This window comes from Trichosurus vulpecula, chromosome 1 (genome assembly GCF_011100635.1).
Source record: "Trichosurus vulpecula isolate mTriVul1 chromosome 1, mTriVul1.pri, whole genome shotgun sequence".
NCBI lineage: Eukaryota > Metazoa > Chordata > Mammalia > Diprotodontia > Phalangeridae > Trichosurus > Trichosurus vulpecula.
The window spans coordinates 335,641,751-335,666,736 of record NC_050573.1 but is presented as its reverse complement, the minus strand read 5'-3'; the positions used below and the strand labels follow the sequence as shown (position 1 = coordinate 335,666,736).

The 24,986-nt window shown below is 37.0% G+C and overlaps 1 protein-coding gene and 1 pseudogene across 1 annotated transcript in view; one reads left to right on the top strand and one right to left on the bottom strand.

Moving 5' to 3' along the window:
* Positions 1-4,598: 4,598 nt before the first annotated feature.
* The window catches only part of MARCHF11 (membrane associated ring-CH-type finger 11), a 141,036-nt gene continuing 120,648 nt past the window's right edge, over positions 4,599-24,986 (bottom strand). Inside the window, exon 4 of the mRNA XM_036741857.1 lies at positions 4,599-4,921. Within this exon, the coding sequence (XP_036597752.1) occupies positions 4,599-4,921 (323 nt within the window). The remainder of the gene's footprint in view (positions 4,922-24,986) is intronic.
* LOC118856609 lies at positions 10,880-24,075 on the top strand (annotated as a pseudogene).

The window sequence follows — 24,986 nt, the reverse complement described above, 5'->3', positions numbered from 1 at the left end:
ATAGGATGACTGTCTTTTATTATTAAATCTCTCTCTTAATCAATGGGATTGGCCTCCCTAGGTAGGACTCTATTTCCTCCCTATCATTATATCTTAAAATTCCCAGGGTGATTTCCATAACTTTGTAGGTATAATGAGAACATTTTCCCACTTAGTCTTCATATTCCCTGTTCTCTTTGCTCCCTGACGGTACTACAGCTTTTGGGATGGTTAAAACCTGCTATAGCCATAAAGGCTCTCAGCAGCTGTGATGAACAGCTAAATGTACCATTGTAATAAGATGCTCTTCTCTATAGATCTCTCAGTCATAGCTAATGTACCTTCTGTGGTCTATCAGCTGTGAAGAATATTTCCTGCTGGATAGGTTCATAAAGGAAATTTTTCAAATACCCAGGGTACTATTAACACTTTCCTAAGTTAGGCTTTGGTCTCTGAAACTCTTAGAAAAAATCTCTTTACTTTCTACTTTGAGAAAAAAATAATCTTCCTGAGAAAAGGCATATTGGACCTGGAACAACCACTTTGAAACACAACAAAATAATTTATCATTAAAAAATTAGGATAAAATATGTGGCTTTGACATTATGCTTTTTTAAAAAAAGAAAATACATGCCTCCAAAATTTTGGAAAGCATCTTCTTTTGTTTTCCCATTTTGTGTTAAAATGTCACTCAACTAATGATTCTGGATTGCTAGTTGCTTTTTCCCCAGGATGAAAAAAGAAATCTATTGTTAACCATGAATGACTAGGAAGACGAAATGGATATAGAAGAGCAGTTAGAAACTGCTGGACGCATGTGAAGGTACCTCTGGGGCATGTACCTTTGGCTGAGTTATTCCTTAGTCTTTTCTCCCTACTATGCTGTATGCAGCACAGATGGGTTGGGACTCATTTTTCTGAGCAGTGAAACTGTAGATATCTTCATCTCAGTATCTTTTTAAGAATTTTAAATCAAAAACTTTCCTGCTACAGTGAACACTAAATAACTTTGTTTAAATGGTGAAAAATTATGGAAGAGGAGACATCCTTTGGTATATCTTACTCTAAGCACAGGATGAATTTGAAAACAACTTTCAAAATAGTAATTATCTAGCGTCAACTAAATTCAAATGTACAGAATTATACAAAATGAAGATAATAAGGATAAATGTCAACAAATTACATGACCTGGTAGTCAAGAATATGTTAACATTGATTGGTAGTGGAGACTTAAGGTAATACATTGATCACCAAAGGTTGACTTGTCGCTGAATAACTTCTTACATTATATATTATCAACAATCAATTATGTTTTAACAAAACCCTAAGGCTTTATACAACACTAACTCAGACAACAAGGGATCAGAAACAAAACAAGAAAGAAGCAGAGTCTTTGCTATAGTTTAGCATGCATCATCTAAAAAAAGTATTAGGAAATTAAAAATGGAAATCTGATATTCTGGGTAAATGAAGTAATCAGCAGTCTGATGTAGTGAAAAAAATGCAGAGGACCTGGATTTGTATATTGGCTCGGCCATCCACCACCTATGTGATCTTGAACTTGTCTGGGCCTCAATTTTCTTAAAGGTAAAAGAAAGGCAATTGACCTAGATGACCTCAAAGATTCTAAGTCTGATGATATTTATAAAAAGAAAAATTAGATTTCACGATATGCAGAATGCCTTCCTTATATAATATGTTCAGTCCTCGTTCCAGGAAGGAAAGGTCAACAATATCCGATCAAACATGCCCCAAAATTTCTTTGTTGGTTACTTCCCAAGGATTGACCAATACGTCTTGTTATCACTTTTTAATCCTACCTTCTATTGTAGAACCTCTGAAAAAAATAAAGGCATGATGATATCAATACCATGGATTTGTGAGAGATTGGTTGGAACTGCCTATTTCCCTAAACAGATGAAGATGTAAAGCCTAGAACATTTGAATATAAGCTACTGAAAGGAGTTATATAGAGGATATCATAAAATACCCTCTATCTTTAAGATAAGGTAAATTCTTATTTCATTGAATAGAATAAATGATATCCTGCCAAAGAAAAGGAAAAAAATGGGTAATCTCAGTTCTTCCTAGGAATCTGATTAGAAAATATCTTTAAATAACTTGAAGATATTTAAAATATTTTTCAGTTGGTTTGCTCAATGTAAAAAGTGATTCATTGTTTTCTGTTTCATTTTGGTTTTTGGAAGGAGGTTGGGATGTTATATTATTCTCCTTTGAAATTGTATGTTTATATTTATGAATTTTTCCATATGTGGACTAATGAGATTTTTTTTACAATACTGAAAATATTTCCTACTAAGTAGTACTGTGGGTATTCTTTTCTTTGGGTTGCTCTGTAGTAATGTTCAGTGTCCATTAATGACACAATTCTTCCCCCTGAAACCTAGGGTAAGGAGAGTGCCACATTCATAGGCCTGGAGTGGGCATGGGTATGTCTGACTATTCTCTTCCTGTACCACAGATAATTATGGACACAGGCACTGTTTTGGGAAAGGGGAGAGGGTTGGAAGAGTAGAGGAGTGGATTCTCTCAGTCTATTTCCATTCTGCTAAAGTATCCATTCTGTGCAGAAGAATTGAGTGAAAGGTTCTAGCACCTTTTGCCTCCAAATTAGGGTTAGGATTAAGTCAGTTGATGTGGATCCAAGAGCATAATCTAAAGATCAGGGCTGGCTAGATATGCTATGACTCTGACACTTAATTTGTGTCTGAAGTCTCTTTATTATGTACTTACAGCATTGCAATATAAAGCTGAATGCCAACAGTATCTCTAATTTTTTCTATTAGATATGGCTGATGATTTTCATGACAAAGATAAAAAACCTCCTATGTACAAATGATTAATTGCTATCTTTGGCAGAGAATTTTGGAATATAAATGTGTGTAAGGTTTCTAAAAAATAATAATCTACTTCCATCATCCTACATTTTCCTCCTTGCATTGTTTTTCAACCTATAGCTTGATCTTCAAGTTTCTAATCAGTTCTCACCTTTCTGCCTCATTTGAGAGGCATTTGTTCTTATTGGTAATAATATTAATTCAAACATTTGTAGGATTTGTTAGTTTGATATACAAATGCTGTTTGCAAATATTAAGTGTTTCATTTATAATTATTTGAAAGTTAAGTAATACTGTGTGCTTTATACCACATGCTTTTTAATTGATTCATTAATCAAACCTGATTCTTCTAATCAACAAATTCAAAAAGTACTTAAGTACCCGCATTTTCATATTTATCTCCTCATTTCTCCAAGTATTATACATTAAATTATATTATGTACTTCATGAGGCTTAGAAAAGTAGAAAATTCACAGGTACTATCAGCTGACAAAATTTCTCAAGAAATAAAATTGCTTTTGAAAGACGTATTTTTTTTTCTTTTATTTAATGAATGGCTTTCAGTCCATCTCTTGATTCCTCAGCCTAGCATGGAGCTGACCTTGTGTTATGAATGTAATATAAGTTCTGCTAAGTCCTGCCATGTTGTAAGGGTTATATGCACATGCACCTGGAAATGGATTGTATGCCTGTTCTCAAGAGCCAGCACAGGTAAGTTTAATGAAACTGACTTGTCAATAAATGATTGTCCATCAGGTGCCCAGGTTTTTCAGCCACAGCAAGTTATCATCGATTAAGGCAAGGAGGGATCAACATTGGCATTTGTGGAATCACAAATCCTTGAAGCACTGAAGTTAGTAGTAGTTGGCAGTAAACTAGTAGTAACCATGCTAGTAAACTAAAAGAATTCTTTAAGTGTAGAAAGAGATAATCCTTTCAGGAAATGGTTTACTCACCATTAAGATTGGTGTTAAGATGATTAGTGAGACATGCAGCTTTCAAAAAATAAAAGTCAGTGAAGTTAATAGAATTGCTAGTTAACACAATCCAATTTGTTCTCAAGGATAAGATCAGTTAGAAATGTCTCAATTAGTTTAGACAAGTAGCGTCTGTCAGCTTACTGATGCAAAAATATAGGGTATTCACACACAAGAGTATAGAGATGAAAATTTAACTCAATTCAGTGGCAAGTATTTTTTAAGGTTAGAAAGCATGTAAGGTGTGAGTTCTCAATTCTGCACAATGATGCTGTATCACCTCCAAATACACACTATGCTACCATCAACCTGAGGAAAGAGAATATTTGCAGAGTGCATGCAAATGCACATCTGACTCACTTATTTGATAGTTTCTTTAGAATATGTCTGTATATTTAGTATATGTCTTTTTCTCTCTCAGTTGCAAAGCTGAAAAATCACACATAGCGCAAAAAAGTTTGGTAAAAATATATTTAAAACAAGCAAGAAAAATATTTTTTTGGCTGTAAGGATCAGTTTCTTCATTGTGTCAACTAATAACATGTAAATTATATTTCAAATGATTCCAAGTACCAACTTATAAAAAGATGTCATAAATCAGAAAACAAAGAGCAAAGGGACTTTTTTTCAGAAAATGTATTTGCAATTCCATTGTTCATATAAAAAGCATAAATTTTAAAAAGTTCATATATGTTTTTAGAAGTGCTATGGTTTCACCATTCACTGCAACTACATTCCAAAATGCTGTTTCGACGGTCCACAGTGCATTATCCTTACATTTTCGTTACACTGAAGTCACTCTCATCACAACCTCCCCCGAGCTGTTATCTTCTGACAAGTCTTCATGGGGCCTCATTCTATTGAACAGGTGTAACAGTACATAGCCACACTGAAATCTCGGTGAGGTTAATTGTGTTGGGTGAAGTAAGTTTCTATTTCGCAATGCTGTCAGTGGCAACCACAATGTCCTGGTCGCTGAAGACTCTCCTCGGCTACTTTCTTCTATATCTGTGGCTTTGTCGTAATTTAATACATCCCAGTGCAAATTAACTGCCCTCCAGCGCTTAAACACTCTGTAAACTGCTGCCCCTTCATGCACAATGAGACCTGAAATCCAGGAAAAGAAAAGGGCAAGTTACAATCCAGTATTTGGGAGTATGATCTTAATGGACAAATATGCAATTCAAGGTCTGGTCAATTCTCTGTTCCCCAACCTGGCCAAAGAATAGAATGTTCTACTTGGATAAATACTGCGGTTCATAGAAATTTCTCTTATATCCCATGAATAGAATACCACAAAGAATGAGAATACACACAAAATACATTTTACCAAAAACAGAAGGAATCTAAGTTTGACTTTGTTTGATGTCTCAGAAGGCATTTTAGGATCTTTCATCTCCTCTGGGTCATCATTATGAATGTGCAATATCATTATATAACCTTAATTAACTAGAATATTCAGGGAATATGAGCAGCCCTGATTCCACTTTGCATCTGCTGCTCTGCCTGGTTTCAACTCCATGGAATAAGCTGCCCCTCCCAAGTGAAACTCATCACTTCTAAAAGCACCACCCAGCTGCTAGCAAGCCCTGAACGCAACCACCGCTTTCAGCTTCTTCTCCCTTCCGACTGAAGGGCTACAGGGCAGAGTACCAAACTCCGCCCAATGCCTTCCTTCATAAAAGACAGAGACTTTTGGGCTCACTCCACTCTGCACCTGCTGCTCTGCCTGGTCCCAGGCTGGGCACCCTCTCCTAATCCTGTACATCTCCCCCTTTCCTGCCTCCTCTTGTAGGCTGTTTCCCCCTTTAGATTGTAAGCTCTTTGAGCTTTTTATTAAATGTATCCCCAGTACTTAGCACAGGTGGCACATAGTAGGTGCCTAATAAATGTTTATTGGATTGAATTCGATTAGTTAGCTGAATAATCTAGTCACCTGAGTCAGATTTTTTTTCAATTTCTGTTGCTGAAAATCTTTCTACAGCATGTATGTGTATATACGTATGTATATATGTATGTATGTATATACGCATGTTCCTGAAAGAATAAGTACAACAAAATGAACATAATTTAATCTTTCTTTGGTGAAGGAGAATTTTGCTCTTCTCAGGGTTATCATTCTGAATATCTATTTTACATTATGCAGAATCACAGCTATATGAAACAGGGTACTTTTCTTAAGCACTCTAGAGGAGAACCTAGAGACCTGGATTCTAGTCCCAACACAGTCTGTAATGATCTGTGCCACCTTGGGTAAGTAACTTAAACTCTCTATGCTCCAGTTTCCCCATCTGTAAAATGAGGGGCTTAGATTAGATGATCTCTCGTGTCCCTGCTAGTTTCTAGGGTTCAATTCTCATGTACTAATGCCAGCACAGATCCTGGAAGTTGACTACATCCCTAATAGGAGCTTCCCCAAGGTTGGTTTGGATTCCAGCAAACATTTCCTGAGCATTCACTTCATGCAACTCACTGATCAACGGTAAAAGATCAACATAAAATTTACTGTACGAGTGTTGTTCCCCCCATAAGTATGGGGGAAACATGGACCAAATCCTCCTTGAATAAGAAAAGCATGGAAGATATACAGTCTCTATCAATCGAGGGAGAACATGAACTGGTAAAATTTTAGACCTACCCAAGTATCACATGCAAAGTGCTATGCTAAAGGGTGTCAGGAATTTACCGAACCATACATGTGCAGAAATGCTGCCTACCAGACATTTAGAGATAAAATCAGTTTTTATCATTTATGTCCACAAAAATCTATCAAATATCTGTTTTATCAAAATATCCATGAGTATCCCGGGCAAATGAACAGTTAAGTTAGGCCTCAATCAAGCAATAATCCAATCTACAAGAACTTGTGTTTTTAAATGGCCACTATGTGCCAGATACTGTGCCAGTCCCTGGGAATACAAAGAGAGACATAAAACAGTCCTGGCCCTATTCACTGCTGTGCTGTTACAGATACCAAAAGTATCATGAGTAAGTAGATCCTAGTAATCTCTCTAGACTGCTGACTTTACACCAAAATACCTGGGTAAAAATTCCAAAATTCAGTTAAATAGTAAGTCATGCCAAATAATTTTCAACTCACTTTATTTTACATCCGAGTAGTAAAAAAAAAAAAATTAAAACTAAATTGACAGGATGATTCAGTGTCATAGAGAGAAAACCTGATTCAGGAGAATTGACTTTTAAATGCTGCTTTTATGACAGTTTATTGAATTACTCCCTTAGAGTTATTTAACCTTTTGGGTTTGGTTTGATCCGCACTAAAATGGCAGCTCTAACACAAGCTCTTTGCCTTCACCAGGATGGTAATGATGATAAACTAGAATTCATCTAAGTATAAGGCACAAAGGCAGAAAATATATAAATGCACAACGGTATTATTAATTTTTTTAAATCAATACTACGCAGTGAGGAATACTCATTCACAGTTCACAAAATAATCACATCATAAAACAGATACGTTCATTGTGGGTACTTGCTGTGATTAGGCATGATTCTACTGGAGAACCCCTCTGATTTTGTAGGACTCTGATTTTTTTTTGGAGGGAGGGAAGGCAAGGCAATTGGGGTTAAGTGACTTGCCCAAGGTCACACAGCTAGTAAGTGTCCGGTGTCTGAGACCGGTTTGAACTCAGGTCCTCCTGACTCCAGGGCTGGTGCTCTATTCACTGCACCACCTAGCTGCCCCTATGATTTTCTATTGATTTCTTGGGCAAGGTTAGATATCAGAACAGGCATCCAAACTTTCAGTCACTTCTGGGGCTACATTTCCAGTATCTCTTTTCTAAATCTGCAAATCTATCAAATGATCAGCAATAAATCCCACTGATCTTTAGAGTACATTTAAAAATTCTTGAAGAGAATCTCCTACTTGAATCTCTCTTGAAAGCACAGTCCTCTGGAAATTCTGGGTCCATGTTGCCTACCTTTAATTGCATTTTGAGATATTAGTGGCATGTTTAGTTTTCATGAATATTTTCCATTAGCATAGAGACATAATCTTTGCACTCTAGAAACTTCTAATTTACTAAAATAAGGTCAACGTCAAACTTATGCTACATAGTTTTTATTGTTTCTTCCTTTTATGAGTTTTCTAGGAACAGACACAAATATTTTTCCAACAAATATTGCCAGAAAACATGGCATGACCTCTGTGACCTCTAAAGTCCAAAGGACAGAATTCACTTCAATATAACTTCTAGAAAGAAAAACTGGTTTGTTTGTATTTTGTTTTGTTTTTCAAATAAAAACATTAACAACATTGATTACTAAGAATTAAATCTCATTGTGGAGGAGGCTTGTAGGAGAGAAATCACGTTCTTTTTCTGAACTTTTGTCACTATCACAGCTTAATATCTGCTTATAAGATATGTGTTACATAGTGGGAAAATGGCAGTTTCAACAATATGGTGTTCTTCTCATGAAATCACACATCTAGAAGCAGAAGGAACTTCAAAGGCCATCGAATCTGGTGAATCTAGTGAACCTTTCACTTCACAGATGAGGAGTGACGGCATTAATAAACTCATTAGAAAAAAATTAAAGAGTTAAACTGCAACCTTTTCGTATTGTGCCTGCTATATAATAGCATGAGAGACTCGTTAAGATTGTGTATACACTGTCCCCAACTTAAGAAGGGGATTTCATTGCCCTGTGGAGTTATCAGTTCCATTATTCCCCTTTGGCCTCTCCTTGCCAATGCCATCTGATTTGATTAGCCTGCTCACAGGTGTGAGCTAAGATCTCAGCCTAGAGAATCACATTTCAAAAAAACAACACAATTTTAGCAGTAAATAAGTCTTGTATCGTTTGAATGCCAAAAAATAGCTTATTTCATAAACTATGTGCACCCCAAATTACGGAACAAAGTTATTTGGCAGTGAGATTGAGAGTATTACACAAGATCTAGAGATAATGACTAAAAGAGATGGGGGAAACAGCAGAGCATCATTTACATAAATTCATTTCAAATTCCTAGCTCTCTGATTGTCACACACTGTGCTAAGAAGAGAGTCCAAATACATGCAGAAAAGAACAGAACTTGTTTTTTACTTCATCTGAACTACTAACCCACTTGTTAAACAATGTCATGGATAGTGTCACTTGATTTCAGTTTGGTTAAGTAAATACTTTCCCAATATCAGTGGCCTGGATATTTTTCAGAATCATAGAATATTAGAGCTGGAAGGACCTTTAATCTAGTACACGCCTTCATTTTCTAGGAGGAAACACACCAGAGAGGCTAAGGGTATGTTTAGTATCATGAAGTAAGTTTCTTTGACTTATTTGCTTGACGACATTCAGGATAATGACTATTGCATGCTATTAGTTGTGTTTTTAGAATTTCAACATGTGCAAAAAACCAACTTGTTTTATCTGCAGAATTTCTGTTGGTGAGAAGGAAGGAGGCTGGCATATATATGTGTATGTATGTATATGTATATATATATATATATATATGTATGTATATATAAGCACAATGTGGAGTGAGGAGAGCAGCAGCTGGGAAGGACAGCCTCTTCCAGGGTGATGGCGGTGCTGCAGCCACTGTCAAGAATAACCTGGACCACAAGCCCCTTAACGAAACCAAACACATGCTAAAGCAATTTGAGAAAGAAGGACCCATGGGAAATCTAAGGAACTCTGAGCAACCTCAGATGATAAAAAGGCCCTTCTGTGTATAGGTGCTCAGGACTTCTGGGCTCAGATTCGGATACTAGATGTTCCCCTGCTGAGATGAAGAATATGGCGCCTGTGCTGTGAGTGTGTACAGTGTATGTCACTATTCCTGGCAATTCTATAAGTACCTATGCTACATATTTACGTAATATAAGTTAGTAATAATAATAATGATATTTATATAACGCTTTAAGCTTTGCAAAGCATTGTGCATGTATTAGTTCATTTGATCTCATAACAAACTCATGAGATACTAGTACTAGGAAGCATTTTAAAGCAGGAATGATGAATTTATTTCGTGGCTGTGGAAACTAGGAAAATCACTTGCAGTCAGTCATATATACCAGATCCCCATTAGACTCCTTCATTTATGTTGAAGCAGTAAAACATCAGAAGAGCCCCTGTAAGTAGAGTGATATAAACTAAATAAAAGAATAGACTTTGTTGGATGATGAACCATATACTACAATGCATGCATACACTTTTTTTTGAGAGATGGGCATTTTTCTAGCATGTAATCTTACCCACCAGCACGTTTCATGGATACAGCCTGTGTTTCTTATGAAGTCAAGCTGACTACCTCTCACACCAACCCCTTTAATGCTGAGAAAGGTACAAATAACACCAGAATAAGCACAAAAATAAATTCATGTGAATTTTTAATATGAAGGATAAAAGAAGCTACCATATGAGTAATAAACTTGAAAAAAAATAGAACTGGCTACCTGAAGGTGTCTAATTTTAAAGCCAGTCTGGTTTGAGCCACAATGCACAAATAATGTGCATCAGTCACCCTGTTTGTAGGAAGCAATATATCTCAGTTGTTCATCATGTAGAAACCAGTGTGGTAAACATATTACATTATCAATACACCTAATTTTTATTTGTCAAAGTATGTGCTGATTTCTCTACTGCTAAGTAATAATATTAGCTAGTATTTATATAATGCTCAGAAGTTTGCAAAGCTCTTTACGAATATCATCTCCTTTTATCCTTACAACAACCCTAGGTAAATACTATTATTATCCTCATTTTATTGTTGAGGAAACTGAGGCAGAGGTCAAGTGATTTGCCCAGGGTCACTAGTAAGTGTCTGAGTCTAGATTTGAACTTTTCTTCCTGATTCCAGGTCTGGCTTCCTATCTTCTGCAGTTTCCACTCCTGATGTCCAACACAATCTGTGTAGACTTGACCAAGTTACTTAATCTCTCTGAGTAGGCCTCAGTTTCCTCATCTGTAGAAGGAAAGGGCTGGACTAGGTAAAACTCTGAGCTTCTTTCCAGGGCTAAATCTATGATCCTAGGATTCTTGTAACTGCCAAGTTTAAGGTCAAGAAAACTACTCTGCTTCTCCCTCCCACAGGCTACTATGACATGTGAGCATCGTTCAACGAACAGATTTATGTCGGTTGGTTGGGGAAATGTGTTCGAAGGTAAGTGAATATGCTTCATCCTGATGCACAGGTGCTCAAAAAAAACCTTTCAGGGGGTGAAGCCAGTTCTCAGACAAAGATACTGATTCTGCTGTGCCTCTTAGGCTGCTGGAGACCTGCTTTCCTACAGGAACTTACTTACGAATTGGGCAAAGCAAACTTAATGCTCATATGCCAACAACCCCCTAGGCTGGTGAGGGCTGAAAGAAATAAGCTCTTCTCCCCTCTCTGCCCTACAGGGTGCATGGCAGTGTCTTTCTGGATGAAAAAGGAAAGTGGAATCATGCTTGCTCCTCACTGCTTCTGATCACAAATGAGAATGCAAACCCTGATCTGCATTCAGGCAACGTTCTGGTCCTCAGAACTCAGCAATGTCCACAGTCTGCAAATTAACATTTTCTGGGACTGAGGCTTATTTGTTTTAGACCATTTTATCTGTCCCCACCCTAGACAGCTTAGCCTCTAGCCCATCTCCTAGAAAAAGCTGTCAGTAGACTTGTCCTTGTAGCAAGGAAAGGGTAAATAACTATACTTAATTATCTCTTACCTCTTCAATAGCTAAATTGTCTAGCCCAGAGTCACAGGATTTGATTATAATAGTCTTCAGGGCAAATCATACATAAGTACATTATTGGTTTCTTTTCTGGGAATATTTTAACAGATCTAAATTGAAAAGTCTAATTAAAACTCATAATCCTTGCAGCCACTAGGGGACCATATTTTTGTTTGCCTTGTCTTTCAGGTTTAAGGTACTGGAATTGTCTTCAATAATGTACAGACTGTACAAAAATACAAATCAGAGGCTAGTCATGTATAGAGCTCATGGAAGTGAGTTGGAAAGACAGGTGGCTCCCACCTGCGTCTTGACATACAAAAGGGCATGACTGATGAGGGCTGCTTTTTAATATGGTTTCTAAATACACATGTGTTTAATATCAGAAAATTCTATTCTATGTGACACGAACATTTTTTATTTTGGTTTAAAGTCAAGCTGTATCTGTTACAGTGAATATACTCCCTGGTAGACGGTAAAAACCCAGGGGATATAGTGTTCCAACTTTGCCTAGCACACACAAATGCCATGTCACAGCTGCAATCTTGCTTTTTTTTTCCTTATTTCTTTCCTGGAAAAAAAATTCTTCTATTCTTCTAATATCAGTGGGATTTTATACTATAAGTCAGGAAAATGAGAATCAACTAGGATACACAATTATCTAGACTTTAGCTTCTTTTAAGATCCATTCACCAAGTCCACAGCTGAGACATGAGTACTTGACACAGATGACTCTCATCAAAACAGCATTTCACTGACCAATGGACGTGGTTTCTGGTGCAATGAGTCAGATGTTTTCCTTTCTCTTTGCTGATATAAGCCATTGTTAGGGAACATTCTTTTCTGTATTAGCATAGATGAAAGCTTTTGCGACTAGACAGACCAAACCACATTACCCCTTAGGTTTTTAGAAAGAAAATACTCTTTATCTATGTCTATAATTATATAACTCTCCACTGAGACCTTGGGCGGATGTTTCCTGTAAGCCTAAATAGGTATGTGTTCCTTCGCTACACGTTGCCATTCTGAAATAATATCCTGAGGAGAGGGTTGTGCTCAACTTGGCGAGAAAGTCTGAGTCATTCCAGCTCCTTGCTCTACATATTCAGAGAAATTTCTACCAAATTCTCCTACAACAGAAGAATATTCATTTATATTAATAGTCTTAGTTATTATGCACATATCCCAAGTATTCAGATACCCCTCAAGACCTGAGGCCCATTTATTTAGAGGCAAATGAGAGAACAGGTCGCCCACATTCTAAAGGCTTGTACTCCCCCACTGAATGTTTCTAGACGAGAAATGTTTCTGACCAATTGAAGTCTTAGAGGTAAAGATTGTTCACTGAGCTACATCGTCATCATTATCACTGCTACTGCTAGATGAATGACTGCTTTGGAAACTTACCATTTGGATACTACAAGCTTTTTCATCTGCAATTTTCCTCCAATAAAACCACAATTTGTAGAAATTAAACTACTGACTTTTAACTGGCTTCAAGAGTTCTAAGTTAAAAAGGAGAATAAGGCCCTGGAGGCTGGAGTTAGAAAGAGATTCACCTTTAAAGAAGTAACCCAAAATGTTTAGCTGTAAGGGAATCATCTCTCCTGGGCCGTCTTGGATGATGTCAGAGCGATTCTTCAGACATAAGTTAAAGCTGCTATAACAAAAAGCCACCATGAAGTATTCTCCAATAGAAAAATGTCCTCTTCAGTTGATAGATTTGTACAAGCTGGTCTCAACTACCTTTCACAAACTTACAATACGTTTTTATACTTTGAGACTGTCTAACTCAGAGACTTCCTAGGAAATTCCAGTGTCATCATTTCTACATTTTGGTTCTTCCCTAACTGCTGTTTAAATACATGTGAAATTAACCCCTTTCTTGGGAAAAAGACTTAAGGAGACAGGAAAATCGTGATTCGAGAACAATGATACCTCTTTTCCCCTTGAACGTTATATTTCGGTAGTGTCTACAAAATTGGGAAAGATACGTATGCTTAGTCAGTTTGGCCTTCTGCTCTACATTTAAATTTTTTTAAGAAATTAATATTAATTTATTTAACAAGTCTTGAAATCAACAGGACTAGAGTCACCACAAAGCAATACCACAATGTAAATACGGGGATGGTATAAGAAAATCAATGAATAGGTTGAGAGACTAAAGTATGTTGAACCTTGTACTAGAGACTAAGATCTAGCCTCAATCATTTAAAAACTCCTTTTCCCTTCTCTGCCATGGAATAAAAAACAACATATCAATATTAATTCAATAAGAGAATGATCTTTAGAGAAATTAATAAGCATCCGAGGCACATAAAATCCTGCAAGTTATGGCTCAGAAATAAAGGGACTTTAGTGACTTCCCAAAACACCTAACTCAGATAAAAAAATTTAGTATTACTACTATATTTTTAAATAACAAAGAACACTCTTTTTCTGTCCCCTAAGGAGACTTTCTATTTTGAGTTCCTTTTGCAGTCAGTGGGAAGAAGGTCTGCTGCATTCAGGAAACCTTTAGAAACAGAGAACTGCCTACCACATTCACTATTATCACTGTCAGAAGGTACAGTAAAATAACCTTTCCATATAATGTTCCATATAATTGAAATTAGGCTAACCAGGTCATTACTATATTTCATGGGATGTGCCAGGACTGAAGTTATATGGAAATGCATGAAGTAAAAGTGCTATTTGCATGTATGTGGATGGATAGCTAGCTAGCTAGCTAGCTATCCATCTATAAAGAAATGCTTCTAAAAATAAGTAGCAACACCTGACTGAATATGTTTGTGGCTATACATACATATATATGTGTGTTTCTATATATAAAATTAAGATTAATATCTATTATTACTGAAAGAGTACTCTCTACTCCCCTAAAGAGCCTATCAGTTTTGAGCTCCTCCAGTGGTAAGGCCTGCTGTGGCAGGGAGGGGGAAGGAGGTGAGGAGGTGGAGGGGTGGCTATGTGGGGGTGTGCTCAAATGTGTATGTGTATATGCAGCAGACACTAGATCTGGTAATATCCAACCCTTTGCAAAACTCTTTGATGGAAGCCCTGAAATTTAAGCCAAGAGTTGGGAGCAATTTGTGTGCTATCTCCCTGCAACAGCCAGGAGCTGTGGCTCTAAAAAAAACCATTGTGATCTGCAGAGCCAAAAGGAGAAGATCAGGCTAGGCAACTCTCCTGAAGGGTCTGCCAAGTGCCACTGACACTCAGTGACTTTTTCCCCATTCCTCTTGTCTGACCTAGCTACCTATTGGATGAGCCCTGGTTAGGGATGCTGAAGAAGAGACTGCTGTTCAGATACAGGTTGGGCTAGATGGCCCCTGGGGTTCCTTCCAACTCTGAAATGCTGTGCCTGAGTCCCTGTAGAGGTCAATGCTGGACAGATAAATAACCACTCAACTCCCACCACCCTCCACCTTTCCTTTGAGAACCTCTACGTTACGTTATCTGGAAAGCTTCCTATACCCCAGTCCCAATTTTATGGACTTCCTCTATTAGTTTTTAATGCTCCATTATTTCCAAGTGATGTTTACCAGGTAAAAGATGGGATTCCATTCCTTAAAATAGTTATATATTGGGTAGAAGAAGAAGATGAAGATTATCTCTCATCTACTCTGTATAGCTCTTTGTATGTACCTATTTACAGGTCTGTACCAGTAAGATTGTAAGCACCGTAAGGGCAGCAAGTGGGTTTTTTTTTTTGCCTTTCTTTGTATCTCCAGTACTAAGCACATTGTCTGGCACATAGTTGGCACTTAAGTGCTTTTAGATTGGTTGGATTTCTTTCTGGTGATGTCTTAAATCAGAGACTTCCACTCTTTTCTGAACATGAGCTACTTTTGATTTTGCTCAAGTCTTAACACCTTTGGAAATGTAGCGAGACATTATGCAAATCAGTGAGATGTGGGAGCCTGACAACGAAAGACCCTTGGAATTGTGGGAGTTTGGTGGTTGTGGCTGATCAGGAACTGAGGTAAGGGGAGTGGGCTAGTGTTTGTCTCCAGAGGGCTGCCCTGGTAGGACATGACCTTGGAAGGAGAACCTGCCATTAGCTGCCACCCCTAAAATGGACCAGGTCAAGAATCTCTGTCCGGGAACACAGGCTCCCAGAAGACTGGTTGGTGCTAAGGCCATCTATCTCACCCTGTAATGTGAAGGAATGAAAGGGCTCTTAATAGAGGCGTTCAGTGATGCTCTGAATCCAGACTCTCCCATTCTTTCTGCTCAGCTGTGAACAGTAACTACGGTTTCACCAGTAAAAAAAAAATTCTAAATTATGAAGTGTTAAATATATGTTATATTCATTCTAATTATTTTTCAGCTTGAAAGAAGCTACCTCCAATGACCCAAATGGCAAAATATTTACAAGCTCTCCCAAAGTTTGCTCTTTTATTTGGGAGGAAAATGGATCTTTTTTCTCTTTCGGCGACTTTGAGGGACTATTTCTGCAGCAATGGAGGTCATCCAAACTCTTTCCTATGACTTTCTCCAAGAAATCCTTTTTGATGGAACTTGCGTATTCCTTTTAAATCAGTTTCTATATAGTATGTCAAATTTCTACTCCCAGGGCTGTTTCCTGGCTTCCCTGGCTTCTTTTGAGTCCCAAATAAATCTCACTTTCTGTAAGGAGCCTTTCTGCATCCTTCTTGATTCTAAAGCCTGTCCTGTTAAATTTTGCTGCTGTCGTTGCACATATTTATCTGCCTGTTGTCTTCCCCATTAGATTATAAGCTCCATGAGGGCAGGGACTCTTTTGCCTGTCTTTGTATCCCCAGCCTTTAGCACAGTACCTGGTACGTAGCAGGTACTTAATAAATACTGACAACTGACTGACTAATCTAACTGCTCTCCTTCCAGACTGTACTCCTGACTCTCCATCTGGACTTTTGCTTACAATGCCTCAGAAAGCTGTCCACCCCGGAAGCTCACTCCAGCTCTGGACTTCCTACATTGGAAGTTCCCTCCATCTTAGTGTTCCCTCCCAGAACTCTGCCTCAACTTCCTCAACTGTGAAATGAGTATAACAAGAGCACCTGCTTTGCAGGGCTGTTATGAAGGTCACACGAGACGCATAATGTGCATAGCACAGTGCCTCTCACACAGCAGGTGCCACATAAATGCTTATTTCCATCCCTTCCTTCTTTGTAGCTTGCTTTGATATACTGTCTTCCACCATAATAATCTAAGCTCCTTGAGCAAAAGGACTTTCTTGAATTGGTATTCCCAGATCTTAGCACAGTGCTTGGCACAAAGCAAGACCTTAATAAATGCTTGTTGACTTGACGAGGAACATTTCTTTAGAAAACTCACATGCTAAAATCATATTTAGTGATCAAGTCAACATACAGCTAGTAGCTATCATCAAGTCATACTTCCCAAGCTTTATAGGCATTATTATCAGGAAAGGGAGCTGAGACCAGAAGCCACTAATGCCATTCATTATATTTAACCTTTTCACCAATCATTCATAACAAACATTTACTGACTTTCTATGTGTAATCCATAGTGCTATACGCTTCAGTAGATGACAGGACATTCTAAAAATCTACTTTCATGGATTAAATAGGTCCATTTTAAAATGCATTGTCATGGGTGATCCAAAAGAGAGGACAATGAACGAATCATTTTATTGTTGCTTAGAATACATGCTATGTTTTTTTTGCACTAGATCTTCTTTCCTAATTACGTTTTATTTTAGCTAATATTAAAATAGGGTTGCATTCTCCGAACCACAGGGAGAAAGGACTCAGGAACTGCTGGAATTAAGAATTTACGACAGAAAACCCATAGAGTAGATAACTGCATGTGGATAATTAATGGTTAGATGGATCTACGATTAGAAGTGAAAAGGCTTTCATGATTTGTCCATGTATGTTCTCATATTTTCAAAGAGCCAAGAATATGTATTTCATTTGATGCTGCCAGATATTGTGCTAGTTTCTAGGGATATAGAAGAAAAAAAAGAGGTCCCTCCTTCTCTTCAAGGAACAAATCTTATTAGATTTTAAGCTTTGTGGTTACAAGGTTCAAAATCATGTTATTTTTTCCATTTCTTTGCTATTAACACAAAACAACAGATGCTGAACTGTCAAAAACATAAGGCAAATGCTGACCCTTTAAAAGGTCAATGTTCATGTAAATGTGACACATGACTACAGAACAATGCCGTGTTTACCACTAGGTGCTGAGATGCCCAATATGTTTTCCAGTTTGTGCATATCCTTAAAATAGATTTTCTTATGCATCCCCAAGTAGCTGTGGCTGGATAAATTATGAATTATTTTAAATTGATTTTCAAAAGGGCTGTAATATATACCCATAGTGTTTTGCATGGATTTCGTTAAACTATGCAGTCATATTACAACTATATAAAACTGTCTTTTGATAAATGACTTTACTAAAGGGAATTTTTTAAGTTTACATTACAATTAGTGTGGAAAGGTAGAAATAGCTCATCCTGATTATCATCCTAGTACATTTAAATCAAGTAAAGAGCTTTAGGCTCATCTTTTTTATCTCTTAATCCCTCTAGCTTTAAAAAAACAGCATGAAAAATTCAAGAGGACCAAGACAGATATTTTTGTCTTTGGAAATGGTTAAGTTTCCATTGATCACTTTCTGTCCTGACCATTTATCCTTTAATTTCAGAAATAAAGTAATATGAAGTACAAGCAATAATAAAAACCTATATTTTAGCAATAGAAGCAAGAATGTGATGGAAGCAATTTTTTTTCTTAAAACAATTTTAGGAAGCACTTCTCTGTTAAAGATAAAAAGGGTGAGAAATGAATTCCATCAGATTTAAAATACATACGATAGAAGAAAATGACCTAAGCTTGGCCTAAATATCTTCGAAAATTCAGGGCATTTGAGCAGCAGGGCCCTCATGGAAACTGTTCCAAGAACTCTTATCAAGCCTCCTTAAGTCAGTCATAAGGAAGACAAAGGTGAAGTGTTTGGAGAATCAGGCAATTCCCTAAGAAATATTGATGGGGCAAAAAAGTCAACTAATTTTTAATGAAATTAAGTAAGAGAGGATTTATTTGCATAAGCCACCTATGGCAAATTTTGCTTTCCTGGTTCTCTGCAGTTAATATCTTCAAGTACTAGCTTTGTTGACATCATGGCTCTCAATTTGAAATTCCAACACTTAACTAACAGCCATTTTTCTGCTCTCAGGAAGCTTTGAGAGAGAATAGCTCCACTTTAAGGCTAAAGGTCTACATCATTAAGTCTGAATGATGTTCACTACTGCTAAAATGGAGTACATTACAGGGATGATTTGAGCTGGCTGAGGATGAGAAGGCCAAACTGTTTTCTGGATACTATGTCAGTTCCTCAGTGTAGATTAATACTTTGATTTAAATTAAATTCCCTGAAGACCGTACACATTTACATTCTAATGTGAATAGTACTAAAATCAAACTGAATGATGCTTAGATTCTCCTCTTCTTTATCCTTCCACCCTTGCCGTTCCACTGATAATTCAGATAATCAAGATTGGCTATTATTTGCATTGTATTGTATTGTATTGAAGCAGAAAGCTTCTCTCGCATATTAACTATCTGTGTGGCCTTGGACAAGTCACCTGCCCTACCTGGGTCTCAATTTTCTGATCTATAAAATGAAGGGCCTGTTCTAGACAGCCTCTGATGTACCACCAAAAAAAAACACATTAGGTAAGTGTTTAAGGGTCAATGTCTCTCGAAAACATTCTTCTCTCTGTAGTTATGAATCAAAAAACATCTTTCCACTGCCAAGTACCTCCAATCCTTTCCCGGGTTCTCTTCTCTCCCCTTTCTCTTGGTGATCTCATTATCATCCAAGGGTTCAGTTATAATTTCTAATCAGAGGACTCCAAAATTTCCATATCCTGCTCTCATCTCTCTCCAACATCAACAACTGCTTGCCGTATGGACATCTCCATCTGGATGCTACATAGATCTTTCAAGCTCGACAGGCAGAACTCATTCTCCTCCATTATTGGTGCAGGAACTTGCCAGGATTGATGACCCCAGTCTTTTTTTCCTGAGTCATAAATCTGTTAACTTCCTTCTCTTTGTCAGTGACAGATACTAAGCACCCATGGGTAATTAGGAGATTGCATATGCCGGGCAGGTCAAACCACTACCATCACATTAACTACCACCTTCATTCAGATCTTAATCACAGACTCTTCTCTGCCATTCAAAGCCCTGCACATTTTCATTCCAACATATTCTAGACTGGTTTTACAAGACTTCCTCTTATAACTCTATGCTCTGGCCAAACTATCCTACTGACTAATGCTTGTGCGCAATATTCTATCTCTCACCTCTGTAGGTCAAAGTGCTCCTTTGCAGAGTGCTCCTTCTCCACCTCCACATTAAAGTTACTTTGCATGTTTTTAAAAAGTTTTCTTTTCTGTGTAGACGCTTCCTGTCTTGCTCCTCAGTTATAATGTATATTCCCCAACAACAGAGGCTACTTTGTTTATGTCTTTGTATCTCCAATGTGTAACCCAGTTCCTGGTGCATAGTAGATATTTAATACACACTTGGCTGATTAGGAGTGAGTATCAAACCAAGCCCCCTCTCTGTTCTTGTTTGATTTGTGTGAAGCTCTGAAAACACAGATAACCTTAGTTCCAAACACACATCTTATCACTTCTACTTTCTCTCTGTTTAAATGTATTGCTTACATCAGTAGCAGATAATGCAAGCACCTTAAGGGGAAGGGCTATTGGATTTATCTTTGTATCTCCAATGTACAACGCCTTGCACATAGTAAGCATTTAACAAATGTTTATTAAATTGAACACGATTTCTTCAGTTTTTCAAATCTACTCTATAAGGTCATACAAAGTTTTATTCTCAGTATTAATTTTCTTCAACCTTCATCTTCACAGTCCATAATTATTTAGACTTTTCATCTTAGCCAGATGAACTGAATGTCCAATCAATTTAAGCTATATTAACAGAGCGTAAAGTGGGGAACAGGCAAGCAAAGGCATAAATGTGCAGCTACCCAGGGAGAACAATGCTCAAGGAAGCGCTGCTTTTTTATGGACTTCTGGGAAACCTCATTCTGACGCAGGAGTTGAGAGCAAGATTTCACTCCCGTTATTCCTTCCCAGGTACTGCTGCTTGGAAAACTGGAGGAATGTTAACAAAAACGTGACTAAGGCTGGAGTGAGGAAGGTCTTAATGAACTGGTCACTTTGCTTATAGTAATGGCCAGCTGCTGAGACTTATTTCATGAGCCCCAGGTAATAGTACTGTGGGCTTAAAAATGATATAATACAGTCATAAAAAGGCCTCATAAAGACAAGACATCTATTTCACTGTCTAGATTTAATTAATTCACCTGTATCATTACTATTCAGATGGTAATGATTATTGTAATCTAGCCATACACGAGTTTCTAGGGTGGCTGACCAAAGTCAGGGGACAGACACTATAGGTCTACGAAACAATACCGTGTGCAGCTGTGGTCACTGCATCTTCCAGAAGCTATCAGAAATATAGAGAAAGGAAACTAAAACGATCAAGAGAATAGCAGCCACTGTGCAAAGATGTGCAAAAAAAAAAAAAAAGGTTACGGCTCTTCAGTCTCAAAAAGAAGTCTGAGAGAGGACAGGATCAAAGGCTATACAACTGTGAAGGCTGGAGATAAAGTGAAAAAGTCTAGGTTCACAAACTTCCAGAGAATACTAACAAGGTGACCCTCCTTAAAGGTTAAATAAAGTCAGGACAAATAAAAAAGAATATGTTGTAAATGCAGAAAACTCATTATTACCAACAGTTTTCGTGGAGTCATAAAAATGTAGTAGCAGTAGAAGAGATCATTTATTCCAACCCCATCTTTTTACAGACAAGGAACTCAGGCACAAAGCACAAAATGACTCGCACAAGTTCACACTTCTAGTAAGCAATGGATCAGGAAATAAAACTCATGTCTGCTATCTCTCAGGCTCATATACCACATGGCGTAGACTGAAATATACATATGTAAAGAAACAGTTGAGATAAAGTCAAAGAAGATAGAGCCACAAGAGATTTCCAAGAGAATCAAGATGTTTGCGAGGTTATCGTAAGCAAATTGGATGAGCATGGAAGGAATTGCTATTTACATTATCGACAGAGGAAGAGGTCATGACCAAACAAGAGATAGAGGGGTTCACAGGAAGCAAAATGGACACTTTTGATTAAATACAATTTTATAAGTTTTTTTTTCACAAAAAACCCCAATGCAACTAAAAATTAGAAGAGAAGCAGAAAATTGGAGGAAAATCTTTGCAGCAAGTTTCTCTGATATACGTTTCATTTCTAAAATACACAGAGAACTAAGTCAAATGTATAGGATTAAGAGCCACTCCCCAGCTGATAAATGTTCAAAAGATATGAATGGGCAGTTTTCAGAGAAAAAAAATCTAAGTTATAAATATATCCATATGAAAAAATGCTCCAAATCAGAGGTTCCAAACTTATGACCCAAGTGCAACCTGAACCAGATTAAAATATAATTGAGGAATATGTTTAAAAACAAATAAAATATAATAGAGCCTAAATAGTGTTAATATGTTTTTCTAAGTCGACATTCAACCTATAGGGATCCTTATGTACGGTTTAGTGGCTCTTCATTTCTATTTGAGTTTGATATCATTACTCTAAATCATTAGTAATTTAAAGAAATGTAAATTAAAACAACTCTGAGGTACTACCTCACACTAATCAGATTGCCTAAATTGATAAAAAAAAAAAGGAAAATGCAAGATACTAAAGAGGCTGCGGGAAAACAGGTACCTTACTGCACTGTTGGTAGAGCTGTGAATTGATCCAATTATTCTGGAAAGTAATATGGAACTATACCCAAAAAGCTATCCAACTGTGCATGCCCTTTGACCCAGCAATACCACTATTAGGTATCTGCCTCAAAGATAAAGGGAAAAAATCCATACTTACAAAAATATTTATAGCAACTTTTTTATGGTAGCAAAGAATTGGAAACTAAAGAGATGCCCATCAATTGGGAAACAGGTGAACAAGTTATGTTATGTGAATACAATGGAATACTATTATACTGTAAGAAATGGGGAAGGAGATAGTTTCAGAAAAACTTGGGAAAACTTGTGTGAACTGATGTAGAGTGAAGTGAGCTGAGCATACGGAACCATTTATATACTAAGAATAATATTATAAGGACAAACTACTTTGAAAGACCTAGGAACGCTAATCAACACAACCACCAGCCACAGTTCTAAAGGGCTCCGAGAGAAGTGATGGATACATTATTCCCTTGCACTGCCATTTTAAATCCAGCTCCATACAACATGCCCCTGCTGTGACTCCCTCTCCATGCCACTCGCCCCTGGCCAACAACCCTACCACCACGGAGAATGTGAACAAGTACAGCAACATGGAGGAGTTCACTGATGGCTCTGAATTCAACATGAGCAAGAAGCAGTGCGGTGACGATAAAATGTCTATTAAAGGCCTAAGCTGGGATGTAAGCAAGAAAGATCTGACTGGGTGCCTGTCTCATTTTGGACAGGGTGTAGATTTCACAATTAAAACAGATGTGGTCACTGGAAAACCAAGGGGATTTGGATTTGTGCTTTTCAAAGATGTTGCCAGTGTTGATGAGGTCCTGGAACTCAAAGAACACAAACTGAATGGTGAGATGATAGACTCTCAAAAAGCTAATGCTTTAAAAGGAAAATAGCCCCTCAAAAAGTATTTGTAGGTGGACGGAACCCAAATACATATGAAGAACAAATTTAAGAAATTTTGGAGCTTTCGGACAGACTGAGAATATTGAACTTTCTATGGACAACAATAACAAGTGAAAGAAGAGGATTCTGTTTTATTACATACACAGATAAAGAACCAATAAAGAATTTATTAGAAAATAGCTATCATCATATTGGTTCTGGAAAGTGTGAAATCAAAGTTGCCCAGCCGCAAAAGGCATACAGGCAGCAAGAGCAACAGCTAGGGGTCATGGCTGAGGCAAACAAAGCATTCCGAGGAGGTGGCAATCATCAAACAATTGCCAGCCATATTAGAAGAAAACATGGAGAAACAGATGCCAATGCTATAGCAACTTGTCTTGCAGAATGACAGCACTGAATGGAGAGCGGTCTTCTATTGATCTGAGATGACTATTCTGTAAACATGACACAACTGCGTCCAATTGTATATAGAAGCCAATTTAGTTCTTTTGTTTGATTGCTTGCTTGTATTTTGTCTTTTGCTGTCTGTTAGGACAAATGTGGATTTGGGGCTACACAAATTTTATTTGTAAAATTTCTTGTTAAATAATTCTCAAAAATAAATTACTTTTAATTGTTTTTTCTGTTTCAGGCACTAAATATCTCTGTAAAGACATAATTTTAAATAAGCAATAATTGAGGTACAGTTTATTTTCTACACAGTCATGGACCGTGGGGAGAGCGATGGTCCTTTGTAAATCACAAGCAGCAAACTTTTTGCTTTAGTTGCCCAATTCCCTAGACAAGGATTCCCTATGCTAGGGATCCTTGTCCATGTTTAAAATCACTATAGACCGTACTATGCAATTGAATAATATTTGTCTCCCATGTGTATTCTTTGTATCTTTGTGAAGAGATGTTAATTCAGCATGCTGTGAATAGCTTAAACTGTTTCTATCAGGCCACAGACACTTTGACTTTTATTTTTAAGAGGATCACTTTTATATTTAACTACATAAAACTAATGCATAGTTAATAACTGCTTTTGTGAGTTGACAAAATGCTCTAAGCCTATTTGTCAAAAAAATCTGTTATGATTACTTGCCATTTGCATTGAATAAGTGTAATTCGAATTGGATATTTCTATATCCAGTGAAACTGAATCAAAAATTAATATGGGCAAGATTTTCACTATAGAATTCTAAATATTTTATTCCAAAATAGTGCATGATGTCACTGACACTGCCAAACCATAAATAGTTATTTCCTGTTTGAATACCTATTTGGAAAGCTTTAGTAGCATTATATAGCCTTTGTCATGAAAGTTTTTAGGAAAAGTCATTAAAGCAAATCTTATGAACTTATCGATACTTTTGTACTCTAAATAAAGGTTATTTTTCCATTAAAAAAGAAACATCTATCTTCTTTTGTTTTCTTAACAGGTAGAAAGGAGAGAATTTGGAACTGAAAATAAAATTAAATTGAATTTGGAAAAAAATAAAAGAGCAGTTAATAACTTTTTTAAAAAGTTGTTGTAGGGTCCCTAACCTTTGAGAGAGATTGTAAGAACAACATCTATACATTTCCACAATATATCTTTGTTGAACCACAAGGCTGATCCAGTATGGAAAGCCTTATGTCCATAGATAAAGTGATTTCACGCAAAAATGAGCAAATGCTTTTTAGAAATTCTTAAAGAAAACCATCAAAGTAACATTACATGAATCACTAATAGGATACATTTTAAAGCTATCATTTTTTTCAAAATTTTAATCCAAGATATTTG